Source organism: Saccopteryx bilineata, chromosome 1 (genome assembly GCF_036850765.1).
Source record: "Saccopteryx bilineata isolate mSacBil1 chromosome 1, mSacBil1_pri_phased_curated, whole genome shotgun sequence".
NCBI classification, from domain to species: domain Eukaryota; kingdom Metazoa; phylum Chordata; class Mammalia; order Chiroptera; family Emballonuridae; genus Saccopteryx; species Saccopteryx bilineata.
Window position 1 is genome coordinate 148720241 of NC_089490.1, and position 22685 is coordinate 148742925.

The following is a 22685-nucleotide window of genomic DNA, read 5'->3' on the forward strand; positions in this document are numbered from 1 at the left end:
CCTTAGGGATTTCTATAGGAGATAAGGCCCTGCAAGTACCAAACCAACAAGAGAAAGGCAAGTCCGAGAATCTAGAAAGCTAAATGAGGGTGGGGCGTGGAGGGCGTGGCTTACACCAAAAGCATAACAGTTATTGGTCATATTCCCTTAGGTGTCCTCCCCAGAACCGCCCAACCATGGGCGGGTCACTTTTCCAGACTTAACGCTCATTGGCTAAGCGAGTACCGGCTCTTTGGAGGCGGGACACAACAGAGGAAGGCCTACGGAGCGTGCGGTCATTCATTCATTCATTCATTCATTCATTTATTTTAAATTCATTTTAGAGAGGAGAGGGAGAGACAGAGAGAGAGAGAGAGAGAGAGAGGAGAGACAGGAGAGAGAAGGGGGGAGGAACTGGAAGCATCAACTCCCATATGTGCCTTGACTAGGCAAGCCCAGGGTTTTGAACCTGGGCGACCTCAGCACTTGCAGGTCAACGCTTTATCCCACTGCGCCACCACAGGTCAGGCCCCTGCGGTGATTCTTGCTGTGTGGTCTCGTTCCCAGATGTCACAGAGGGTCCTTTATGCCAGGAGTGGAAATTGGAGTCTGGAGGTTAATCCTGGGGCGGCGGTGGGGGCAGGCCAAGCCGGGCCCACGATCCTCGCTCTTGCATGCTCTGCTTTGCGGTGCCGAATCCGAGCGGAGCAGGAGGAGTCGCGGGCGTGACGTAATCGCAAGGCGCCGGTGTGCAGAGGGAGTCTCGACCTCTCGCCGTGAGGAGGTGCGCTGCAATGCTGCTGCTAGTCAGGGCCCGGGCGCCGGTCTGGTTTTCGCCCACGCGGAGCCTGGTGAGGCTGGGGACTGTGGGCAGGGTCGGAGAACAGAGGTTGGAAGATTCAGGGTTTGTTTCTCACTCGCCCACCGCTTATAGGGCCTGACCGCGCTAGCGGAAAAGGCAGTACAGCCGCTGGAGAAGCCAGAACCGATAAAGAGTGCGGGTGAGGTAGCCGGGGTCACCCTAGGAGGGGCGGCGCCTGGGAGCTCTAACTCTTGTTTCTGACCCCTGACTTCCCAATTGCTTCAGATCCCCAGGCACCTGTGCTGCGCAAGTGCGAGCTCCAGGTACCCACGCACCGGCGCCCGGTGCAGGCCTGGGTGGAGTCCCTGCGGGGCTACGAGCAGGAACGCGTAGGTCTGGCCGAGCTACACCCCGACGTTTTCTCCGTGGCACCCAGGTGAACAGAGCTGGAATGGTGAACTGGGTGACAAAGGGGCGATGAGTGCGGGTTTAGGAATCAGGTGACCTGGGCTTGAGCCTCAGTTTCTCCACCTGTCAAAGGGGATGGTTTTCCCTGCTGCAGAATGGTGAGGTTGAGGGCTGAGAGGCAACATCCTCTAGGCGGGTTAAGGATGCAGAGCTCTGAAGCCTGCAGAGGTTAATGATGCAGAACCTCTCAAATCTTGCCATCCCATATTGTGCTTTAGTGTATACCTGTCAGACATCAAGAGGTTGCTATGATGATTGAATGAGTTAACTCTGGCACATAGTAAGTTCTATAGGAATGTTGATTATCATTGCTGTCATTAGTTTTTGCAAAAAACAATCACTAACAATGTCTAAATCTTTACTGTGTGCCTGCCACAGCCTGTTTGCCTTTGGTTAACTGGATGTCATAGGAACCCTAGGGAGGGGTTCTGTTATTGTTATTTTGTTGATAAGGAAACTGAGCAGAGACTGGTTAAAAAATTTGCCCAGGGTCACACAGCTTGTAACCTTTTTTTTTTTTTTAAAGATTTTATTTATTCATTATAGAGAGGGGAGAGAGAGAGAAGGGGGGAGGAGCATAAAGCATCAACTCCCATATGTGCCTTAACCAGGCAAGCCCAGGGTTTTGAACCGGCAACCTCAGCGTTTCCAAGTTGACGCTTTATCCACTGCGCCACCACAGGTCAGGCACAGCTTGTAACCTTTAGAGGCAGTATCTCAACCTTATGTGGGCCAACACTCAGGGCTGGGTTATTGCTTTCCCAGGTGTATGATGCCTCTCATGTGCATGGTGTCTGGCACATAAGTGGTATTAAGTTGTTACTCTTGCCTGATCAGGCGGTGGCACAGCGGATAGAGCATTGGACTGGGACGTGGACGACCCAGGTTCGAAACCCCGAGGTCAGCAGTTTGAGCGCGGGCTCATCTGGTTTGAACAAGACTCACCAGCCTGAACCGAAGGTTGCTGGCTCGAGCAAGGGGTTACTCGGTCTGCTGTAGCCCCCTGGTCAAGGCTCATATGAGAAAGCAATCAGCCTGACCAGGTGGTGGCCCAGTGGATAGAGCATCGGACTGGAATGTGGAGGACCCAGGTTCGAGACCCCGAGGTCGCCAGCTTGAGCGCAGGCTCATCTGGTCTGAGCAAAAAGCTCACCAGCTTGAACCCAAGGTCACTGGCTCCAGCAAGGGGCTACTCAGTCTGCTGAAGGCCCGCAGTCAAGGCACATATGAGAAAGCAATCAATGAACAACTGAGGTGTTGCAACGCGCAATGAAAAACTAATGATTGATGCTTCTCATCTCTCTTCGTTCCTGTCTGTCCCTGTCTATCCCTCTCTCTGATTCACTCTCTGTCTCTTAAAAAAAAAAAAAAAAAAAAAGCCAGATAGTAAATATTTTTTGCTTTGCAGACTATAATGTATCCATGGCAACTATTCACCTCTACCAATATAGTGCAAAAGCAGCCATAGGTGATATATAAACAAATGAGCAGGGTTGTATTTCAGTAAAACATAATTACAGAAAGAGGCAGCAGGCCAGATTTGGCCTATTAGCCATAGATTTCCAACCTCTAGCCAACTACAACCCAGGCACCATGTTCAATGTAGCCACATAATGTGTAATTTAAATTCTGGCAGCCACTTTTTTTTTTTTTTCTGAAGTTGGAAACAGGGAGGCAGTCAGACAGACTTCCTCATGCGCCCGACCGGGATCCACCCGGTATGCCCACCAGGGGGTGATGCTCTGCCCATCTGGGGCGTCGCTCTGTTGCAACCAGAGCCATTCTAGCGCCTGAGGCAGAGGCAATGGAGCCATCCTCAGCACCTGGGCCAACTTTGCTCCAATGGAGCCTTGGCTGTGGGAGGGGAAGAGAGAGACAGAGAGGAAGGAGAGGGGGAGGGGTAGAGAAGCAGATGGGCGCTTCTCCTGTGTGCCCTGTCCCGGAATCGAACCTGGGACTCCTGCACACCAGGCCGATGCTTTACCACTGAGCCAACCGGCCAGGGCCCACATTTTTTTTTTAAGCAAGAGAGACAGAGAGAGAGGGATTGATAGGGACAGACAGGAAGGGAAAGAGATATGAAGCATCAATTTTTCCTTGCGGCACCTTAGTTGTTCATTGATTGCTTTCTCATATGTGCCTTGATGGGGTGGGGGTAGGGGTTCCATCGAGCTAGTTGTGACCCCTTGCTCAAGCCACTGACCATGGGGTCATGTCTATGATCCCACGCTCAAGCTGGTGACCTCAGGGTTTCGAACCTGGGTCCTCTGCCCCTGACCAGTGCTCTATCTATCTACTGCGTCACCACCTGGTCAGGCTGATAGCCACATTTTTTAAAACAATAGGAAGAAACAAATTAAATTGATTTCAATAATGTATTTTATTTAACTTGATATAACTAAAATATTATTTCAACATGTGGCACTGGCACATTTTAGGAGTTTAGTAGCCACACATGTGGCCAGTGTCTACCATATGGGACAGTGCATGGCTAAAGAGTCAAACCAGTTCGTAAAGAAGGTGGCATTAAGTAAGCTATAATTACAGGAAAGGAGCAAGGTGAGAATAAGAAACGCACAGCTTTCTCTTTTGCAAGGGTCCTTGTCTGGGAGATATTTGGGCTAAGATGCAGCTAGCCAGAGGAAGAGCATTGCTGGCAGAGGGAACAAATGCAAAGGCCTGGAGGCTAGATTTCATTTCACAGAATGGAATGGAGGGGGAGTGACGGTGGCATGACATGGGGTCAGAGAAAGGCAGGCGCAGATCTCATAGACCCTGGAGGTGGGAGGGAGGAGCCTGGGTTTTCATCTAGTGGAGTGGGGGCCGTGAGAGGGTTTTAAATGAAGGCACACCTCTCAAGTCTCCTTTCTCTACAGGCTGGATATCCTGCACCAGGTCGCCATCTGGCAGAAGAACTTCAAGAGAATTGTGAGTGTCCTGAGTGGGGCGAGGTGGGCATAGGAAGCCCCTTAGTGTGTTTTCTCTGGACTGCTGGGGTCGGGCCCATTTTCTCTCTCCTGAACCATTCACTGATGGGTTGGTCATTTGTCAGGCACTTTCTAAATACCCACTATACGCTGGGCATATGTGCTAGTGGATGAGACAGGAGAGGTCCCTGCCTTCGTGAAGATGGTCTAATTGGAGAGGTGAACATGAATCGAGTGGTACACTTGTAAATGTATAATTAGTAAAGCCCCACAGAAAGTGGCATTAACCTCAGGTGTGCACTCAGTAGCTAGGTGAAGGGGATAGCAGGGCTGGGATGGAAGTAGAGGGAGTAGCACATGCAAAGGGACAAAAAACAGCCCTGTGTGGCCTAGAGGTCAGCAAGAGAAACGGTGAAGACCTTAGATTTTATGCCAAGGTCATTGAAGTAGCCATTTTCAATTAGGATCTCTGCCTTCCATCTCCCCACTCAGAAGTGCAGCGAGTTCTCCCCTGGCCACACCCTCCCTGGCTCCTCATTGCCCTAGGAATGAAGCTGTCATCCTGGCATTGGAAGTTTGTCATGATTCCCTACCCTGCACCTCTCCTGATTCTCTCTAGCCATGTCTTATCCCAAGTTCCACCTTCCTTTCCGTTGCAGCCAAATTGAAATTGTTCAAAAACTACTGATCAGCTACTATGTGCCAGGCAGCAGATCCCCTGCCTTTCTGAGTCTGATATCCTGGAGTGGAGGAGGGAACTCTTGATGTCTTTATCCTTCCCTCCCTCTGAAAGTGATCTGATTGTCCTGATGGAACCCCAATCTCTGTGCTTCCTCTGTGGTTTCCCAACTGCAGGCCCAGGTCACTGTTATATTCCTGGGGATGACACCTTTTGGCTATGATGATGTTTGCTTCATGAACCTGACCCCATCCTCACTTTGTGCCCACAGAGCTATGCCAAGACCAAGACTAGAGCTGAGGTGCGAGGTGGTGGCCGGAAGCCCTGGCCACAGAAAGGCAGTGGGCGTGCAAGGCATGGCAGCATCCGTTCCCCGATTTGGCGAGGAGGTAAGTGCACAAGGCTGGGAGGAGTCTCTGGGCTAACTTGGGGCCTGGGTGTTTTTTTGCCACATCTGGAGTGATGTCAGTCCCATTCCCTCCACCTCATCAGCCTACCTGGAGCTGGGACAACAGGACTTAGACCCACACCCCTCCCTGCCCACATGCAGGGAGAGATCTGACAATTGTCCACTTTTCACCATCTGTCCTGCTGCCGCCAGCTCTGGCCTTGGCCTCTCATCAGACTATGACAACAGTCTGCTTTGGCCCAGCCTTCCATCTCTCCTCTTATGGCCCATGCTTGACACAGCAACCAGAGGGATCTTCCTAAACCTTCCAGCTCCTGCAGCCTTTGCATGGAGATCCTTTCCTTGGCATTCCAGGCACTGGTGGGTGCAGACTGATCTCCTCCACATGTCCTCTTCACACCCTTTCTGCCCAGATAGCACTAACTCAGAGTCATGTGCCATTTGCCTGGCCAACTGCTTATCCTTCTGTTGTGTTTAGGATATACCTCCTCCAGGAAGCCTTCCTTGACCTTCCCTCCCCCACACAGATCCTGGGCTACCCTGTCAACCTTTATTTCCTCTGTGGTCAAGCTTCTGTATGAATATGAATGGTATGAGGCAGGGATCCTTCCATCTTGTTCCCTGTGGCACTCTCAGGGCCCAGAAGAGGGCAGGTGCACAGGTGGACAGTCCTTACCTAGAGTTTGATGACTGAAGAAACAGAGGCCCAGGGAGGTAAAGTCAACTGTCTTAGATGATGTCCAATCAAGCCTCCCCTCTCCATCCCTACCAGAGGCCCTGCCCTCTTTGCTGGAATTGAGCCTGGTTGGCAGCACCTCCCCACCCCTACTCTTGCACCAGCCACTGGGACTAATTTTTTTACCTCCAAGTCCAGCTGGGACCCTCATCTATTTACACACCTCTGCCTGCAGGAGGCATTGCCCACGGCCCCCGGGGCCCCACAAGCTACTACTACATGCTGCCCATGAAAGTGCGGGTGCAGGGCCTCAAGGTGGCGCTGACTGTCAAGCTGGCCCAGGTACAGGCCCAATCCTATTGGGAGCCACTAGGGTCCTGGGGCGTGTGGGCTGTGAGGTCTGGGGAGCAAGGAAGGCTGGGGTGGTGGCTCAGACTATCTGTTCTTTCCTTCCACCAGGACAACCTGCACATCGTGGACTCTCTGGAGCTGCCAACTGCAGACCCCCAGTACCTGACAGAGCTGGCCCACTACCGCTGCTGGGGGGACTCCGTGCTCCTGGTGGACTTGTGAGGGTGCAGGGCAGAGTGGGGGTAGGGGTGCTAAGCTACATCCTCTGCAGAGCTCACCTCCTGACCTCCATTTCAGAGACTACAAGGACATGCCTCAGAACATCGTGACAGCCACACTTGGGCTTAAGACTTTCAACCTGATTCCAGTGGTAGGTGAGTAAAGGGCACTGATCCACCCCCGGTCCCCAGGGAGTGCAAAAGTCAGTTCAAATCCTGTCTCTACCTGTCAATCACTGAGTGATCTTGGAGAGTGACCACCCTCCCCAACCCTCAACTAGCCCAAACAAAGAGAGTCAGATAGGGATAGACAGAAAGGAAGGGAGAGAGATGAGAAGCATCAACTCATAGTTGTAGCACTTTAGTTGTTCATTGCCTTCTCATATGTGGCTTGACTGGGGTGGGGGTGGGGGTGGGGGAGCTCCAGCCAAGCCAGTGACCCCTTGCTCAAGGCAACGACCTCAGGGTTTCGAACCTGGGTCCTCAGCGTCTCAAGCAGATGTTCTATCCACTGCACCACTGCCTGGTCAGGCAGAGTGATCTTGTTCTTAAATGCTGTGATATCACATCTATCCAAGCTTGAGTCACAGTGCTGGGTGCGGAGTGAATGCAAAGGCTCACTGGCTGTCCCCACCTGGCTCCTCACTTAGAGAAGCAGAGAGTCAGGATCAGGTCTGTCTTGAGCACATCATACTCAGCCTATGTTGCTGATCCCCAGAGCTCCACCCCAGTCTCCTGATTGCATGTCCTGCTGCCTCCTGGACAGGTACAGAAGGGGGTCTGATAGGCATCTCAGCATCTCTTTCCTTCCAGTGGCTTAGGCCCCACACCATGCCATCACCCTCCACTCTAGTCAGTCAGCTCACCCAGTCGATTCCGTCTCTAAATAATCCAATCACCTCTTACCACCCTGGGCCAGCCCTCTGCCTGGATCAGCACAGCCCCCTCTGCCCTTATCCCTACAGTCTGTCCCCCTGCCCCAGCTGCCAGAGGACACCTTGGAGCAACTGAGTCCATGCACATCCTTCTGGTACCCACAGCTCTCCATGGCTCCCACCACACTCTCAGGGAAAAGCCCAAGAGACCCCCAGTACTCACCAGATCCTGATTGACCTGCCTTGTTCCTTCCCTGCCTTCCCCACCTCCCTCTCTCCTCTTTGCCTACTAACTGCAGCCACACTTTCAGTACATTGTTTCTATTCATCTGCTCTGTTTCTGGTCTGTACCCATCCACTGGAATGTGAGGTGTTACTCATGGCCAAGCAAGGGGCAGACTACCTGGGAGGCTGTCTGTCAGAAGCTGGTGGGTTGAAGCTAGTCCCTTGTCCAAGGTTCCCCAGTGGTGAGCTGCTGAGCCAGGGTTTGAACCCAGGCCGCAGGGCTCTCAAACCCCATGCCAGACCATGAGTCTCTAAGGGGGGTGCTCCTGTGAGGAGAGAAAGGGGTCCAGATGTGGAGTACATCCCACCCTGACTACACCCCCTGCCCCCCAGGCTTGAACGTGCACAGCATGCTGAAGCACCAAACACTGGTCCTGACCCTGCAGACTGTTGCCTTCCTGGAGGAGAAGCTGCTCTGGCACGACACACGCTACACACCCCTCTACCCTTTCCGCCTGCCCTACTGCGACTTCCCCTGAGCTCTGGTCCTGCGCCCCAGTGCCCTTCAGCTGCCTTCCTTCCTGCACCATTCTCCATGCCAGTGCCTGCTCTGAGCAAGGCCGAGCACCCCTGGCTGGTTTGGGGTCTTACACCCACCCTGCAAGAGCAGCACTGCCCGGACTCCCTCATCCCAGTAGGAAGCTGAGGCCATGAGTGGCTGGGCAGGCCAGGCAGGCATCATGACCGGAAAGGGTCAACTCGAGAGAAAGCCTGATCAAGTTCCTCCGCTAGTCTCTTTTCTATTTTTGAGATAAACTTTATTTTTTAATTACAGAGGAGAAACAACAGTTCGTTGCCATGTTGTGAATCATTCCATCTGACAAGTTGTCTCTTTCTCTGGTGGGGGGCACCACCGGTGCCTCTCTCTTCAAGGGGCAACCTCAGTACTATTTATAGAAATGACCTTGAATCAGCTTCCGTAGGGTGAATTGGCCTCCGGGAACTCAGAGGAGTAGAAGCAGTGCCCTTCGCTAGGAAACTGCTCCTGGCCCCTTCTGGCTCCCAGGCACTGTGATTGTGTACTTGCCTTCCTAACAGGGCCCGTGGTACCATTTGTTACAGTCCCTCAGTCCAATGTGCGGGCTTGATTCCAAAAGTAGGTGCCATATACAGACCTGAGTGTTCATCACAATGATTTCCCCTGAGCGCAGAATCAGAATCAATGTGGTCAATAAATGAGAAAATAAACATGTTTTTTTAAAGCGCCAAACTGGTACCATAATTCTTGAGTTTGCTGATACTGTTTTCTTCCTCCAAGTTAATTTTTTTTTCAAGTTAATTTTTTAATAGCCATAATACAGACTATAAAATAATGTGGCCAATTTCTTTAACAACTAGAGCTGTCATCTGCATATGCAGGCCCAGCCAGGCCAGACAGCCACAGTAGCCACTCATTGGCTGGGCTGTCCTTCACCAAAAACCTCTGGAATGCCTCTTGGGAGCAACCTCAGAGCTTGAACTACCTTCTTGTTTTTTTTTGTTTGTTTGTTTGGTTTTTTTTAAAATTCATTTTAGAGAGGAGAGAGAGAGAGAGAGAGACGGGGGAGGAGCTGGAAGCATCAACTCCCATATGTGCCTTGACCAGGCAAGCCCAGGGTTTTGAACCGGCGTATTCAGTATTTCCAGGTCGATGCTTTATCCACTGGGCCACCACAGGTCAGGCTGAACTACCTTCTTTGAAAGCCCTCAGTGGACATAAACTGATGGTTAAAGCACCAGATTTAACTAAGTAAAAAGGTTATTTGTAGTCAGTAGTAAGGGATGCAGAGAAGGAAATGCTGTGTGGGCCTGAGCCAAACTGTTAACTGCTTCTCCCTGTGTGTCAGGCTGGCCCTGTATGGTATCAAGACCTAAAGTAAGACCAGCTGTTGTCCTGATACACTTAGCCTAGTCTGCATGGTCTTGAAGGAATATGGCTCAATTGTCTACATCAGTGGTCCCCAATCTTTTTTGGGCCACGGGCCAGTTTAATGTCAAAATATTTTCGCCCTGGCCAGTTGGCTCAGCGGTGGAGCGTCGGCCTGGTGTGCAGGAGTCCCTGGTTCGATTCCCGGCCAGGGCACACAGGAGAAGCGCCCATCTGCTTCTCCAGCCCTCCCCCTCTCCTTCCTCTCTGTCTCTCTCTTCCCCTCCTGCAGCCAAGGCTCCATTGGAGCAAAGATGGCCCGGGCGCTGGGGATGGCTCTGTGGCCTCTGCCTCAGGCGCTAGAATGGCTCTGGATGCAACAGAGCAACGCCCCAGAGGGGCAGAACATCGCCCCCTGGTGGGCAGGCCGGGTGGATCCCAGTTGGGCGCATGCGGGAGTCTGACTGCCTCCCCGTTTCCAACTTCAGAAAAATACAAAAAAAAAAAAAAAATTTATATATATATATTTTCATGGACCAGCCTTCAGGGTAGGACGGGACGGATAAATGCACAAAATAAAATTATGCGACCGGCGTAAAAACTGGTATTTTTAAATATAATTGTCGAACTTACGATATTTATTGGGCTAAGTTAAAGGAGAACAAGCATGTCCTCATTATTCAGACTGTATTTAAATTTGTTATTCTGACAACATTTCATGTCTGACATGAATATGTAATATGATAGGTTCAGGCTCGCTACCAATCATGAACCTACGACAATAAAAATAAACATGAATCCACTGTGTACTCGTATGCAACTTTATTAGAAGCATCCTCTTTTTTTTATTTATTTACTCTTTTTAGGTTTTATTTATTCTTTTTTTTTTTTTTTTTTTTTTTCATTTTTCTGAAGCTGGAAACAGGGAGAGACAGTCAGACAGACTCCCGCATGCGCCCGACCGGGATCCACCCGGCACGCCCACCAGGGGGCGACGCTCTGCCCACCAGGGGGCGATGCTCTGCCCATCCTGGGCGTCGCCATGTTGCGACCCTACTGGGTGTCGCCATATTGCGACCAGAGCCACTCTAGCGCCTGGGGCAGAGGCCACAGAGCCATCCCCAGCGCCCGGGCCATCCTTTGCTCCAATGGAGCCTTGGCTGCGGGAGGGGAAGAGAGAGACAGAGAGGAAGGCGCGGCGGAGGGGTGGAGAAGCAAATGGGCGCTTCTCCTATGTGCCCTGGCCGGGAATCGAACCCGGGTCCTCCGCACACTAGGCCAACGCTCTACCGCTGAGCCAACCGGCCAGGGCCTATTTATTCATTTTTATTAGAGAGAGAGAGGAGAGAGAGAGAGGGAGAGATAGAGAACAGGGAGGAGCAGGAAGCATCAACTCCCATATGTGCCTTGACCAGGCAAGCCCAGAGTTTTGAACCGGTGACCTCAGCATTCCAGGTCAACGCTTTATCCACTGCGCCACCACAGGTCAGGCTAGAAGCATCCTCTTAATATCACACCAACATCATAACATGAGTAACATCCTCTCTACCTCCAACCACTTTCCAGTCGCTATGGTAACATTTAAACATGCCTTAAAAATAAGATACAACAGCCTGACCTGTGGTGGTGCAGTGGATAAAGCCTTAACCTGGAATGCTGAGGTTGCCAGTTTGAAACCCTGGGCTTGCCTGGTCAAGGCACATATGGGAGTTGATGCTTCCTGCTCCTCCCCACCTTCTCTCTTTCTCTCTCTCTTCTCTGAAATGAATAAATAAAATAAAAATTAAAAATAAAATACAACACAAAAACAAATATAAAGTGCATGAAAAATACAACTCACCATTGTTATGAATATTGTAAGTTAAGGGTTATTATAATGTCTATATAGAATGAGAGATAGTAACCTATCTCTCAACAACCATAACGCTAAATCAGTGGGAGCTTGTTTCTCTGCAACGAGATGGTCCCATCTAGGGGTAATGGGAGACAATGACACCCAAAGTGTGTTGCTTATGTCCAGTCTATTCCGTAATTTTGTTTTGATTGCTGTCACTGCAGAAAATCCCGCTTCACACAAATAGGATGTCGGAAATGGCAACAGGGTTTTTAGTGCTTTTGTGGCGATCTCAGGGTATTCTGCTATGACTTTAATCCAGAACTCTGGCAGAGTTGTAGTCTCGAACATATTTTTAAGGCCGCCGTCATTTGCGATCTCCAGTAGTTGATCTTGCATAGACACGCTGGATTCACCTGATTTGCTGACAAATGGATCGCGGATTCATTCCTTGGCAATTTGTGGGTCTTTTGTGGTTGGGAAGTAGCGTTCAAACTCTTTTAAAAGTAAATACAGACTGACCAGGCGGTGGCGCAGTGGATAGAGCATCGGCCTGGGATGTGAAGGACCCAGGTTTGAGACCCCAAGGTCACCAGCTTGAGCATGAGCTCATCTGGTTTGAGCAAAGATCACCGACTTGGACCCAAGGTCGCTGGCTCGAGCAAGTGGTTACTCGGTCTGCTGTAGCCCCACGGTCAAGACACATATGAGAAGGCAATCAATGAACAAGTAAGGTGTCTCAACAAAAAACTGATGATTGATGCTTTTCATCTCTCTCTGTCCCTATCTATCCCTCTCTCTGACTCTTACTCTGTCTCTGTAAAAAAAAAAAAAAAACACAGAAAAAAACTTTTGATGGAATTTTGTTTTTCACTCATTTTGCTAGTTTATGGGTTTAATTTTAGCGGCAACGTATCACGTGACCTAGACAAGCGTCAGGAGTGAGTCTTAGACGAATGTAACAGAGGGAATGTGGTCATTTTTAAAAAAATAAAACATTGGCCTGACCAGGTGGTGGCGCAGTGGGTAGAGCGTCAGACTGGGATACGGAGGACCCAGGTTCAAGACCCCGAGGTTGCCAACTTGAGCGCGGGCTCATCTGGTTTGAGCAAAAAGCTCACCAGCTTGGACCCAAGGTCACTGGCTCAAGCAAGGGGTTACTCGGTCTGCTGAAGGCCCGTAGTCAAGGCACATGTGAGAAAGCAATCAATGAACAATTAATGTGTCACAATGCACAACAAAAAACTAATGATTGATGCTTCTCATCTCTCCGTTCCTGTCTGTCCCTCTCTCTGACTCTCTCTCTCTGTCATTGTAAAAAAAAAAAAAAATTGTTCAGATTTAAATATAAATAAAACGGAAATAATGTAAGTTATTTATTCTTTCTCTGCGGACCAGTACCGGTCCGTGGGCCGGGGTTTGGGGACCACTGGTCTACATCATAGCCATCAGGAAACATGGTAAGACCAACCCTTGCCCAGTGATTTTTCAAAAAATGAGCCAGAGCCTGACCAGGTGGTGCTGCAGTGGATAGAGCGTCAGATGGACGCAGAGGACCCAGGTTCAAAACCTGAGGTTGCCAACTTGAGCATGGGCTCATCTGGCTTGAGCAAGGGCTCACCAGCTTGAGCGTGGGTCACTGGCTTGAGCCCAAAGGTCACTGGCTTAAAGCCCAAGGTTGCTGGCTTGAGCAAGGGGTCACTTGCTCTGCTGTAGCCTCCAGGTCAAGGCACATATGAGAAAGCAGTCAATGAACAACAAAGGTGTCCCAATGAAGAGTTGTTGCTTCTCATCTCTCTCCCTTCCTGTCTGTCCTTATCTGTCCCTCTCTGACTCTGTCAAAAAAAAAAAGGCCAAAACCTGTTCCCTTGTACTGGAATCCCTCAGCCAGATCAGAATGAAAAATAGTATCAGAGCCTGAATTGTGGTGGCGCAGTGGATAGAGTGTTGACCTGGAATGCTGAGGTCACTGGTTCGAAACCCTAGACTTGCCCGGTCAAGACACATACGAGAAGCAACTACTGTGACTTAATGCTTCCGGCTCCTCCCCTGCCTCTAAAATCAATAAATCTTTTTTTTTTTTAAGTATCTGAAAAAATATATATCTTTCTCTAAAAACAATAACATTAAAAGAAAAAGAAAAAGCCCTGGCCAGATAGCTCAGTTGATTAGAGCATCATCCTGATATGGAAAGGTTGCAGGTTCGATCCCTGGTCAGGGCACATTCAGGAACAGATCAATGTTTCTGTCTCTTTTTCTCTTTAAAATGAACACTTAAAAAAAAAAGATTTGACATCTAGAATATGCTTTTAAATAATTGGGGGTGGAGGTGGGAGGTGTATGCTCAAGCTGCTATAACAGTACCATAGGTTAGTGGTGATGCTTCAACAACAAATGTATCAGTCAGCTCACAATTCTGGAGGCCAGAACTCCAAGATTAACATGTCAGCAGGGTTGGCTCCTTCTGAGGCTGTGTTGGAGATTCTGCCCCATCCCCTTCCCCTGGCTTCTGGTGGTTTGCTGGCAATCCTTGGTGTCCCTTCGCTTGTAGACGTATCACCTTCATCTCTGCCCTCATCTTCAAATTCAGTCTCTCTGTGTGTGTCTGGGTCCAAGTTTATCCTTTTCAGAAGGACACCAGTCATGTTGACTTAGGGCCCACCTTAATGACCTCATTTTGGCTTGATAAAAGACTCAAATAAGGTTACCTTCATAGGTACTGGGGGTACATTCATTCCTCCCTCCCTCCCTTCTTCCCTCCTTCCCTCTCTCTTGCCTTCCTTTCTTCATTCCTTTTTTTGCATGGAGGAGAAACGGTTGAACCCATGACAGTAGGTAAGGAGAGATATGGAACAGGAAGATTGGCTGTGAGAACTAGGGAAGCTGGCACATGTGACTTTATCATGTGCCTTTGCTGTTGCCTATGTTTGAAAAATCTCTATAATAAAAAGGCTTTAAAAAAGAGAGAGAGAGAGAGAGATAGGTGAAGACATTTCTTCAAGGGGAGCTATTGCAACCTGCAAGTGCCCATCCCACCCTCTTGGGACAGGGACTAACCTAGAGCCCAGAGAGGAAGGGGAATTAACAGCTTTTGGAAAGTGTTCTTTGTAAAGGCTCCCAGGACTCAGGTCGACTCAGCCTACAAAAGCTGGGGGATCTGTTTTCTGGGAATCCAGAGGGTAAGAGGCAGGTAGCTCTGATGGTGGAGCCAGAGGGTCTGTTTATTGATGCTCAGTCGACCTGGAGGCCTCCTGAGAGAAATGAGATAGTAGGACCAGATCCTAGGGACTGGAGAGCCACAACCCAGATCAAAGAGGCCCAATCTAGCAAAGGGGTCTCCAGGAAAGAGGAAGCCTCCGAGCTCCTGAATCCATCACATATTCACCAAATCCACCAGAGGGCGCCACTGCAACACTGCTGCGTCATCCAAAGAGAGAAAAGCCATCAGCCAAGGAGGAACTACCCTGTCTGCTGTTCCCTTCTCCCTGCATCTGGGCAGGAGGGACCCAAAGGCTGGTGAGAGAGGACAAGGTGGAGAGGAAGAAGGTCAATCACAAAGGGACCAAGTCCTTCTTCCCCACTGAGGCCTCTAGCCTGAAGAGGCCTGATCTGGGGTTCCCATCCGACACCAAGTCAACTTTAGAAATTTGAATGTAAGGATGATCTGGGTCTGAATCTCGGGCAGAATTCTCAGCCAGGGTAGTGCAAGATTCCACTTATAAATGAAGCAGCAGAGGGAAAAGCAAAGTTGTTTTGATGACATCCAAACTTCATGAATTTTTTGCTTTATATCCTAAGGTCACTAGGGTAGCTGTAATGCCCGTGAACAAGATCTGTGAGAACCCAGAAGAGGAAGCATATATTTCTGCCTAGGAAGAGTGATGTGGGATTCTCAGTTGAGTCCTAAAGAAACAGACAAACAGTAAATACTACTACTGTATGTTATCACTTTGTACTTGGCCATATCAAGTGCTGCACATGAAACATCTTAATAAAATCTCACATCCACCCTTTGAGGTATGTGTTATCATCCCACATCTACAGCTGAGGCCATTAAAGTGCAGCCAGGGGAAGTGCCTTGCTCAAGGTCACAGGTTGTGGCGGGCACTCTCAGCACTCTGACTGACCACTTCTCCTTGGTTCTTGCTGTCCCAGGCACAACCCCGGCTTCCTATGCTGCAGGACTATGCTGGACTTGTCAGAGGACTGGGGAATCACAATGATATACCACTTTCAACCCATTAGGATGATAATATTAATAATAAAACAAAAAATAAGTATTGGCAAGGATGTGGGGAAATGGGAACCTTTGAACACTTGTCCATTTCTGGTGGGAATGTAAAATGGTGCAGCCGCTGTGGCAAAGAGTCTGGCAGTCCTTCAAAAAGTTAAATATGGAATTACCACGTGATCCAAAATTCTACTTCCAGTAATACACCCAAAAGAACTGAAAACATGTTCATACAAAAACGTGTATGTGCCTGACCAGGCAGTGACGCAGTGGATAGAGCATCGGACTGGGATGCAGAGGACCTAGGTTTGAGACCCCGAGGTCGCCAGCTTGAGCATGAGCTCATCTGGTTTGAGCAAAAATCCAACAGCTTGAACCCAAGGTCGCTGGCTCGAGCAAGGGGTTACTCAGTCTGCTGAAGGCCCACAGTCAGGGCACATATGAGAAAGCAATCAATGAACAACTAAGGTGTTGCAACGCGCAATGAAAAACTAATGATTGATGCTTCTCATCTCTCTCCATTTCTGTCTGTCCCTGTCTATCCCTCTCTCTGGCTCACTCTCTGTCTCTGTAATAAATAAAAAATGTGTATGCCGCCTGACCAGGCGGTGGTGCAGTGGATAGAATGTTGGACTGAGACGCAGAGGACCCAGGTTTGAAACTTCGAGGTTGCCAGCTTGAGCGCGGGGTCACTGGCTTGAGTAGGGTATCATAGACATGACCGTGGTCACTGACTTGAGCCCAAAAGTTACTGGTTTGAGCCCAAAGGTCACTGGCTTGAAGCCCAAGGTCACTGGCTTAAGCAAGGGGTCACTTGCTCTGCTGTAGCCCCCTGGTAAGGCACATATGAGAAAGCAATCAATGAATAATGAAGGTGCCACAACGAAGAATTGATGCTTCTCACCAAAAAAACTTGAATATTCATAGCCGCATGACTCACAATAGCCAAAAAGTGGAAACAACCACATTTCTATCAACCAATGAATGGATGAACAAAACGTCACATATCCATGCAATGGAATATTATTCAACTATAAATAGGAGTGAAGTATGCCCAGAAGAATTGAAAAGAGGGACTCTAACAGATATTATATGCCAATGTTTATGGCAGCATTATTCACAATTGCCAAATATAGAAAGAACCTAAACACCCATCTATAGATGAATGGATAAATAGAATGTTATATATCCTTACAAAGGAATATTATTCAGCCAAGAAAAAGGCAATAAATACTGATGCATGCTATGATGTGGATGAATCTTTATGACAAATATTCTGAACATCATGCTGAGTGAAAGAAGTCAGACATAAAAGGCTACATATTGTTCTATTCCATTTACATGAAATGACCAGAATATGCAAATCCAGAGAAAAAGAAAGTACATTAGTGGTTGCCAGGGGCTGTGGAAAGGAGGGATGGGAGGTACTAGGTTTCTTTTGGGGGGTGATGGAAATGTGCTGGAGTTAAATAGTGATTGATGACAGTTGTACAAGAGAGTGAATATACTAGAAAACCCTTAAAAGGCAAAAATATGAAGTTTATGTTATGTGAATGTATCTCTGTCTCAGTTTCATATATATATATATTTATGTATTTATTTTTTGAGAGAGAGAAAGGGAGATGAGAAGCATTAACCTGTAGTTGTGTCACTTCAGTTATTCTTTGAATAAGTCTCATATGGACCTTGACCAGGGAGCTCTAGCCAAGCCAGTGACCCCTTGCTCAAGCCAGAGACCTTGGGCTTCAAGCCAGTGACCTTGGGATCATGTTGATGATCCCATGCGTAAGCCAGCAACCCCACAATCAAGCTGGCAAGCCTGCACTCAAGCCAGATGAGCCCATACTCAAGCCAGCGACCTTGGGGTTTTGAACCCGTGACCTTGGCACTTCAGGTCAATGCTCTATCCACTGTGCTACCACCAGTCAGGCCATATACAGCTAGTGCTCAACTTACGACCACAATTGGTTCCAACAGACCAGTCATAACACAATTGGTCGTAAGTTGAGTAGGCTATATGTACAGTACTGTGAAATGATGTTATAAAAATCTTTAAGTCAGGGAGAAGACAAGATGGCGGAGTAGGCGGACGTACCAACTTCCACCTCCCAGAACCAAAGTGGATTACAAACTAATTTTAAGAACCATAGTCTGGAAAAACCAACTTTGGACTAAACTAAGAGGACTCTTCAACCAAAGATACTGAAGAAGCCACACTGAGACTGGTAGGAAAAGCAGAAATGCAGAGAGGGCTGCCGAGCTCTCCCAAGCAAACGGCAGCTGAGAGAGACTTGCGTGGCGGGAAGTGAGTTTAGCAGAGAGGGGAGGGTCCTGAGCCCCAGGAACAAAGCCCCAGCCTGCAGCCCCAGAGCCTAGAAGAGGCATATGGACAGTAGTTAGCTGGAAACAAGACAGTATACTGTTTGTGAGAAAGAGACTGATTTCTCAGACCCAGGATTCTTCTTAAAGGGACCACGCAGAAAACCGCTCTTACAACCATTCACCTGGGGCTCCAGGGGATGGGGAGAGAGGAGAGGACTGGAGTAGCAGGAAGAGAGTGTAATCTAAGAGGCACAGGGAGAAACATTTTGAAAGACAGCCACCCTAAATTCTGGGACGAGTCACTCCCCAAATCTGAAGTGAATATTTTCCCTGGAAACAGCATTACCAGCAAAGGAAAGCAGGACACCAGCCAAACAAGCTCGCCTGTGGCACTGGGGCAGAGTCACTTAGAAGGAGGGACTACAGTAGTGCGTCTTAGGGTCTGAGCTGCAGCGCCCTGACCCACACGGCTGAGGGCTCACCCTCGGGCAGGCAGCGGCAGGATGTGGAAGCACGGTTCTGTCAGCAAGGGCAGAAGCCAGCTGGCCACCACTGAGGCCCAGATGTGAGCTCAGTCTTGCCTGGCTGAGGAAGAGGGGACTTGCAAAAGTGGTCAAGCTCAGCTGCGGGCTGTCTGTAATCCAGCCTGCGGGGAAGGGCAGGAGCCCCAGAAGGGGTGGACACCTGCCCTTGAGCAAGGGCACAGGAGCACCCACAGAACCAAGGCTTATGGCCTGACTTAGGAGCCAGCTCCACTGACAGGGGTGGAGCCAAAAGCCCAGAACAGGCGGAGGCCTGCTACTGAGCATGAGCACTCAGTCCTGCCTAGCCTGTGGAGCCAAGTCTTGTAGCCATCCCACGAGGGGGCTCCTCCTGCAGGGGCGGGGCGAAAGCCCGGAATCAGGTGGAGACCTGCAGCTGAGCAAAGGTGCTCACCCCTGCCCTCAGGGCCAAGCATAACGCCACCCACAGGGGCAGGGTGAAGGCCAAGGCCACTGAGACTTGTATACCTGAGCACGTGATCACAGCCACTCCCATGAAGGAGAGGCAGAAACCACAGCAACAGCCCCAGTAGGCAGGCACCAGCAACACCCATACCCGAACGCCCTAGGCAGCAACAGCAGAGGGAGTGGCGGGCCTGCAGACAGACCACACCTAGGGAACACAGAGGCCACACCCAGTGGACTCCAGTGACCAAAACCTTCTTTTACACAGGAAAAATGAAAAGGCAGAGAAATGCAACACAAATGAATCAAGAGAAATCCCCAGAAAAGGACCTGAATGAGTCACATATAACCAAATTACCAGATGCAGAGTTTAAAATAATGATTGTTAGGATGCTCAAAGATATTATAACAACAATAGATGGTCATTACAAACACCTAAATAAAGAGATAGCAAATATAAAAAAGACATTGAAATAATAAAAAAGAATCAGTCAGAAATGACAAATACAATATCAGAAATGAAGAACACAATGGAAGGAATTAAAAGCAGGATGGATGAAGCTGAGAATCGAATCAGCGAGTTAGAGGACAAGATAAATGAAGGCACGGAAGCAAAGCAGAAAAAAGAAAAGAGAGTCAAAAACTCTGAGGAAACTCTAAGAGAGCTCTGTGACAACATGAAGAGAAATAACATTTGCATCATAGGGGTTCCTGAAGAAGAAGAGAAAGAACAAGGGATAGAGACTTTGTTCAAACATATCATAGCTGAAAACTTCCCTCAATTAAGGCTCACAAATTCAAGAAGCACAGAGAATTCCATTAAAGAGAAACCCAAAGAAATCTACACCAAGACACATCAAAATTAAAATACCAAAGCTAAGTGATAAAGAGAAAATATTAAAAGGTGCTAGAGAAAAAAAGACTATCACCTACAAAGGAGCCCTCATAAGGATGACTTCTGACTTCTCAACAGAAACACTTGAGGCCAGAAGGAATGGCAAGAAATATTCAGAGTAATGCAGAACAAGAACCTACAATGAAGACTACTTTATCCAGCAAGGCTATTGTTTAAAATTGGAGGAGAAATAAAAAGTTTTTCAGACAAAAAAAAAATTCAAGGAATTCACTACAACCAAACCAATACTGCAAGAAATACTAAAGGGCCTGTTGTAAACAGATCAAAGGAGAAAAAAATATAGCAAAAGATAAATACAGTTTTAAAGAATAAAATGGCAATAAACAACTACATATCAATAATAACCTTAAATTGTAAATGGATTAAATGATCCAATCAAAAGACATAGGGTAGCTGCATGGATAAGAAAACAGGACCCATACATATGCTGTCTACAAGAGACACACCTTAAAACAAAAGATGCACATAGACTGAAGATAAAAGGATGGAAAAAGGCCCTGGCCGGTTGGCTCAGTGGTAGAGCGTCGGCCTGGCGTGTGGAGGTCTTGGGTTCGATTCCCGGCCAGGGCACACAGGAGAAGCGCCCATCTGCTTCTCCACCCCTCCCCCTCTCCTTCCTCTCTGTCTCTCTCTTCCCCTCCTGCAGCCGAGGCTCCATTGGAGCAAAGATGGCCCGGGCATTGGGGATGGCCTAGATGGGATAAGTTTGCGGGTTCTATCCATGTAATTAGGTGAACCAAAGGATTCAGTGTGTGTCTCTCTCCCTTCCTCTATCTAAAAAAAACAAACAATTTAAAAAAAAGTAAAAGCAAAAAAAAAATATTAATACTCAGAAATCAGAGGCATTTTTAAACACTAACAATGAACTGTCAGAAAGAGAAATTAAGGAAGCAATCCCCTTTACCATTGCAGCCAAAAAAATAAAGTACCTAGGAATAAATTTAACCAGGGAGATTAAAGACTTGTACTCGGAAAATTATAAAACATTGATAAAAGAAATCAGGGAAGATACAAACAAGTGGAAGCATATATCGTGCTCATGGTTAGGAAGAATAAACATCATTAAAATGTCTATATTACCCAAAGCAATATATAAATTCAATGCAATACCGATTAAAATACCAATGACTTACTTCAAAGATATAGAACACATATTCCAAAAATTTATATGGAACCAAAAGAGAACACGAATAGCCTCAGCAATCTTGAAAAGGAAGAATAAAGTGGGAGGTATCACACTTCCGGATATCAAGTTATACTACAAGGCCATTGTACTCAAAACAGCCTGGCCTTTGCATAAGAACAGGCATATAGGTCAATGAAACAGAACTGAGAACCCAGAAATAAATCCACACTTTTATGGACAACTGATATTTGACAAAGGAGGTAAGAGCATACAATGGAGTAAAGACAGCCTCTTCAACAAATGGTGTTGGGAAAATTGGACAGCTACCTGCAAAAAAAATGAAACTAGACCACCAACTTACACCATTCACAAAAATAAACTCAAAATGGATAAAAGACTTAAATGTAAACAGTGAAACCATTAGCATCTTAAAAGAAAACAGGCGGTAGGCTCTCTGACATCTCTTGCAGCAATATATTTGCTGATTTATCTCCATGGGCAAGTGAAATAAAAGATAGAATAAACAAATGGGACTATATCAAACTAAAAAGCTTCTGCACAGCTAAAGACAATAAGAACAGAATAAAAAGACAAACTACACAATGGGAGAATATATTTGACAATACATCTGATAAGGGGTTAATAACCAAAATTTACAAAGAACTTGTAAAACTCAATACCAGAAAGACAAACAATCCAATCAAAAATGGGTGAAAGAAATGAATAGACACTTCTCCAAAGAGGACACACAGATGGCCAATAGGCATATGAAAAAATGCTCAACATCACTAATCATTAGAGAAATGCAAATTAAAACCACAATGAGATATCACCTCACACCAGTCAGAATGGCGCTCATCAACAAAACAACATAGAATAAGTACTGGCGAGGATGTGGAGAAAAGGGAACCCTCCTGCACTGCTGGTGGGAGTGCAGACTGCTGCAGCCACTGTGGAAAACAGTATGGAGAATCCTCAAGAAATTAAAAATCGAACTGCCTTTTGACCCAGCTATACCACTTTTAGGAATATACCCCAAGAACACTATAGCACTGTTTGAAAAGAAGAAATGCAGCCCCATGTTTATGGCAGCATCATTCACAGTAGCGAAGATCTGGAAACTGCCCAAGTGTCCGTCAGTGGACGAGTGGATTAAAAAGCTTTGGTACATATATACTATGGAATACTACTCAGCCATAAGGAATGATGACATCGGATCATTTACAATAACATGGATGGACCTTGATAACATTATACTGAGTAAAATAAGTAAATCAGGAAAAACTAAGAACTATATGATTCCATACATAGATGGGACATAAAAATGAGACTCAAGAGACATGGACAGAGTGTGGGAGGTTACGGGTGGGGGAAGGAGAGGGAAGGGGTTGGAAGGAGGGGAGAGGCACAAAGAAAACCAGTTAGAAGGTGACGGAAGACAATTGGACTTTGGGTGATGGGAATGCAGCATAATCAAATGTCAAAATAACCTAGAGATGTTTTCTCTGAACATATGTACCCTGATTTATCAATGTCATCCCATTAAAATTAATTTAAAAATGTAGCCTGACCTGTGGTGGCGCAGTAGATAAAGCGTCGACCTGGAAATGCTGAGGTTGCCGGTTCGAAACCCTGGGCTTGCCTGGTCAAGACACATATGGGAGTTGATGCTTCCAGCTCCTCCCCCCTTCTTTCTCTCTGTCTCTCCCTCTCCTCTCTGAAATGAATAAATAAAATTAATTTAAAAATGTAAAAAAATCTTAAATCATATTTTATCATAATTTTCTTTCATTA

General features: G+C 47.6%; 1 protein-coding gene and 1 long non-coding RNA gene across 3 annotated transcripts; one reads left to right on the forward strand and one right to left on the reverse strand.

The window, feature by feature from the left end:
- The first annotated feature begins 468 nt into the window (after positions 1-468).
- On the forward strand, positions 469-8863 carry MRPL4 (mitochondrial ribosomal protein L4). Of its 2 annotated transcripts, XM_066272864.1 has the most exons (9): positions 686-830; positions 914-980; positions 1067-1217; positions 4126-4177; positions 5127-5244; positions 6176-6282; positions 6400-6509; positions 6589-6665; positions 8003-8863. In XM_066272864.1, exons 1-9 carry the CDS (start codon positions 774-776, stop codon positions 8146-8148), a joined length of 885 nt encoding a protein of 294 aa, XP_066128961.1. In that variant the 5' UTR covers positions 686-773; the 3' UTR covers positions 8149-8863. The 2 variants fall into 2 exon arrangements, with proteins under 2 accessions (XP_066128972.1, XP_066128961.1); XM_066272875.1 differs by lacking the exons at positions 6176-6282; positions 6400-6509; positions 6589-6665; positions 8003-8863 and adding an exon at positions 5348-6146 and having other exon boundaries at positions 469-830.
- Positions 8698-10295, reverse strand: LOC136333560 (uncharacterized). The gene is made up of 2 exons (XR_010731054.1): positions 9341-10295; positions 8698-9132 (listed from the first exon to the last, which is right to left on the reverse strand). It is a non-coding gene; the product is annotated as an uncharacterized lncRNA (long non-coding RNA).
- Positions 10296-22685: the final 12390 nt, after the last annotated feature.

What these genes read in the sequence shown, in the direction of transcription:
- MRPL4 (XM_066272864.1), top strand. Translation starts at nt 774, where the DNA reads ATGCTGCTGCTAGTCAGGGCCCGGGCGCCGGTCTGGTTTTCGCCCACG. An exon ending in AGAAGAACTTCAAGAGAATT is followed by an intron (nt 4,178 to 5,126) that starts GTGAGTGTCCTG and finishes TTGTGCCCACAG; the next exon opens with AGCTATGCCAAGACCAAGAC. An exon ending in TCCGTGCTCCTGGTGGACTT is followed by an intron (nt 6,510 to 6,588) that starts GTGAGGGTGCAG and finishes CCTCCATTTCAG; the next exon opens with AGACTACAAGGACATGCCTC.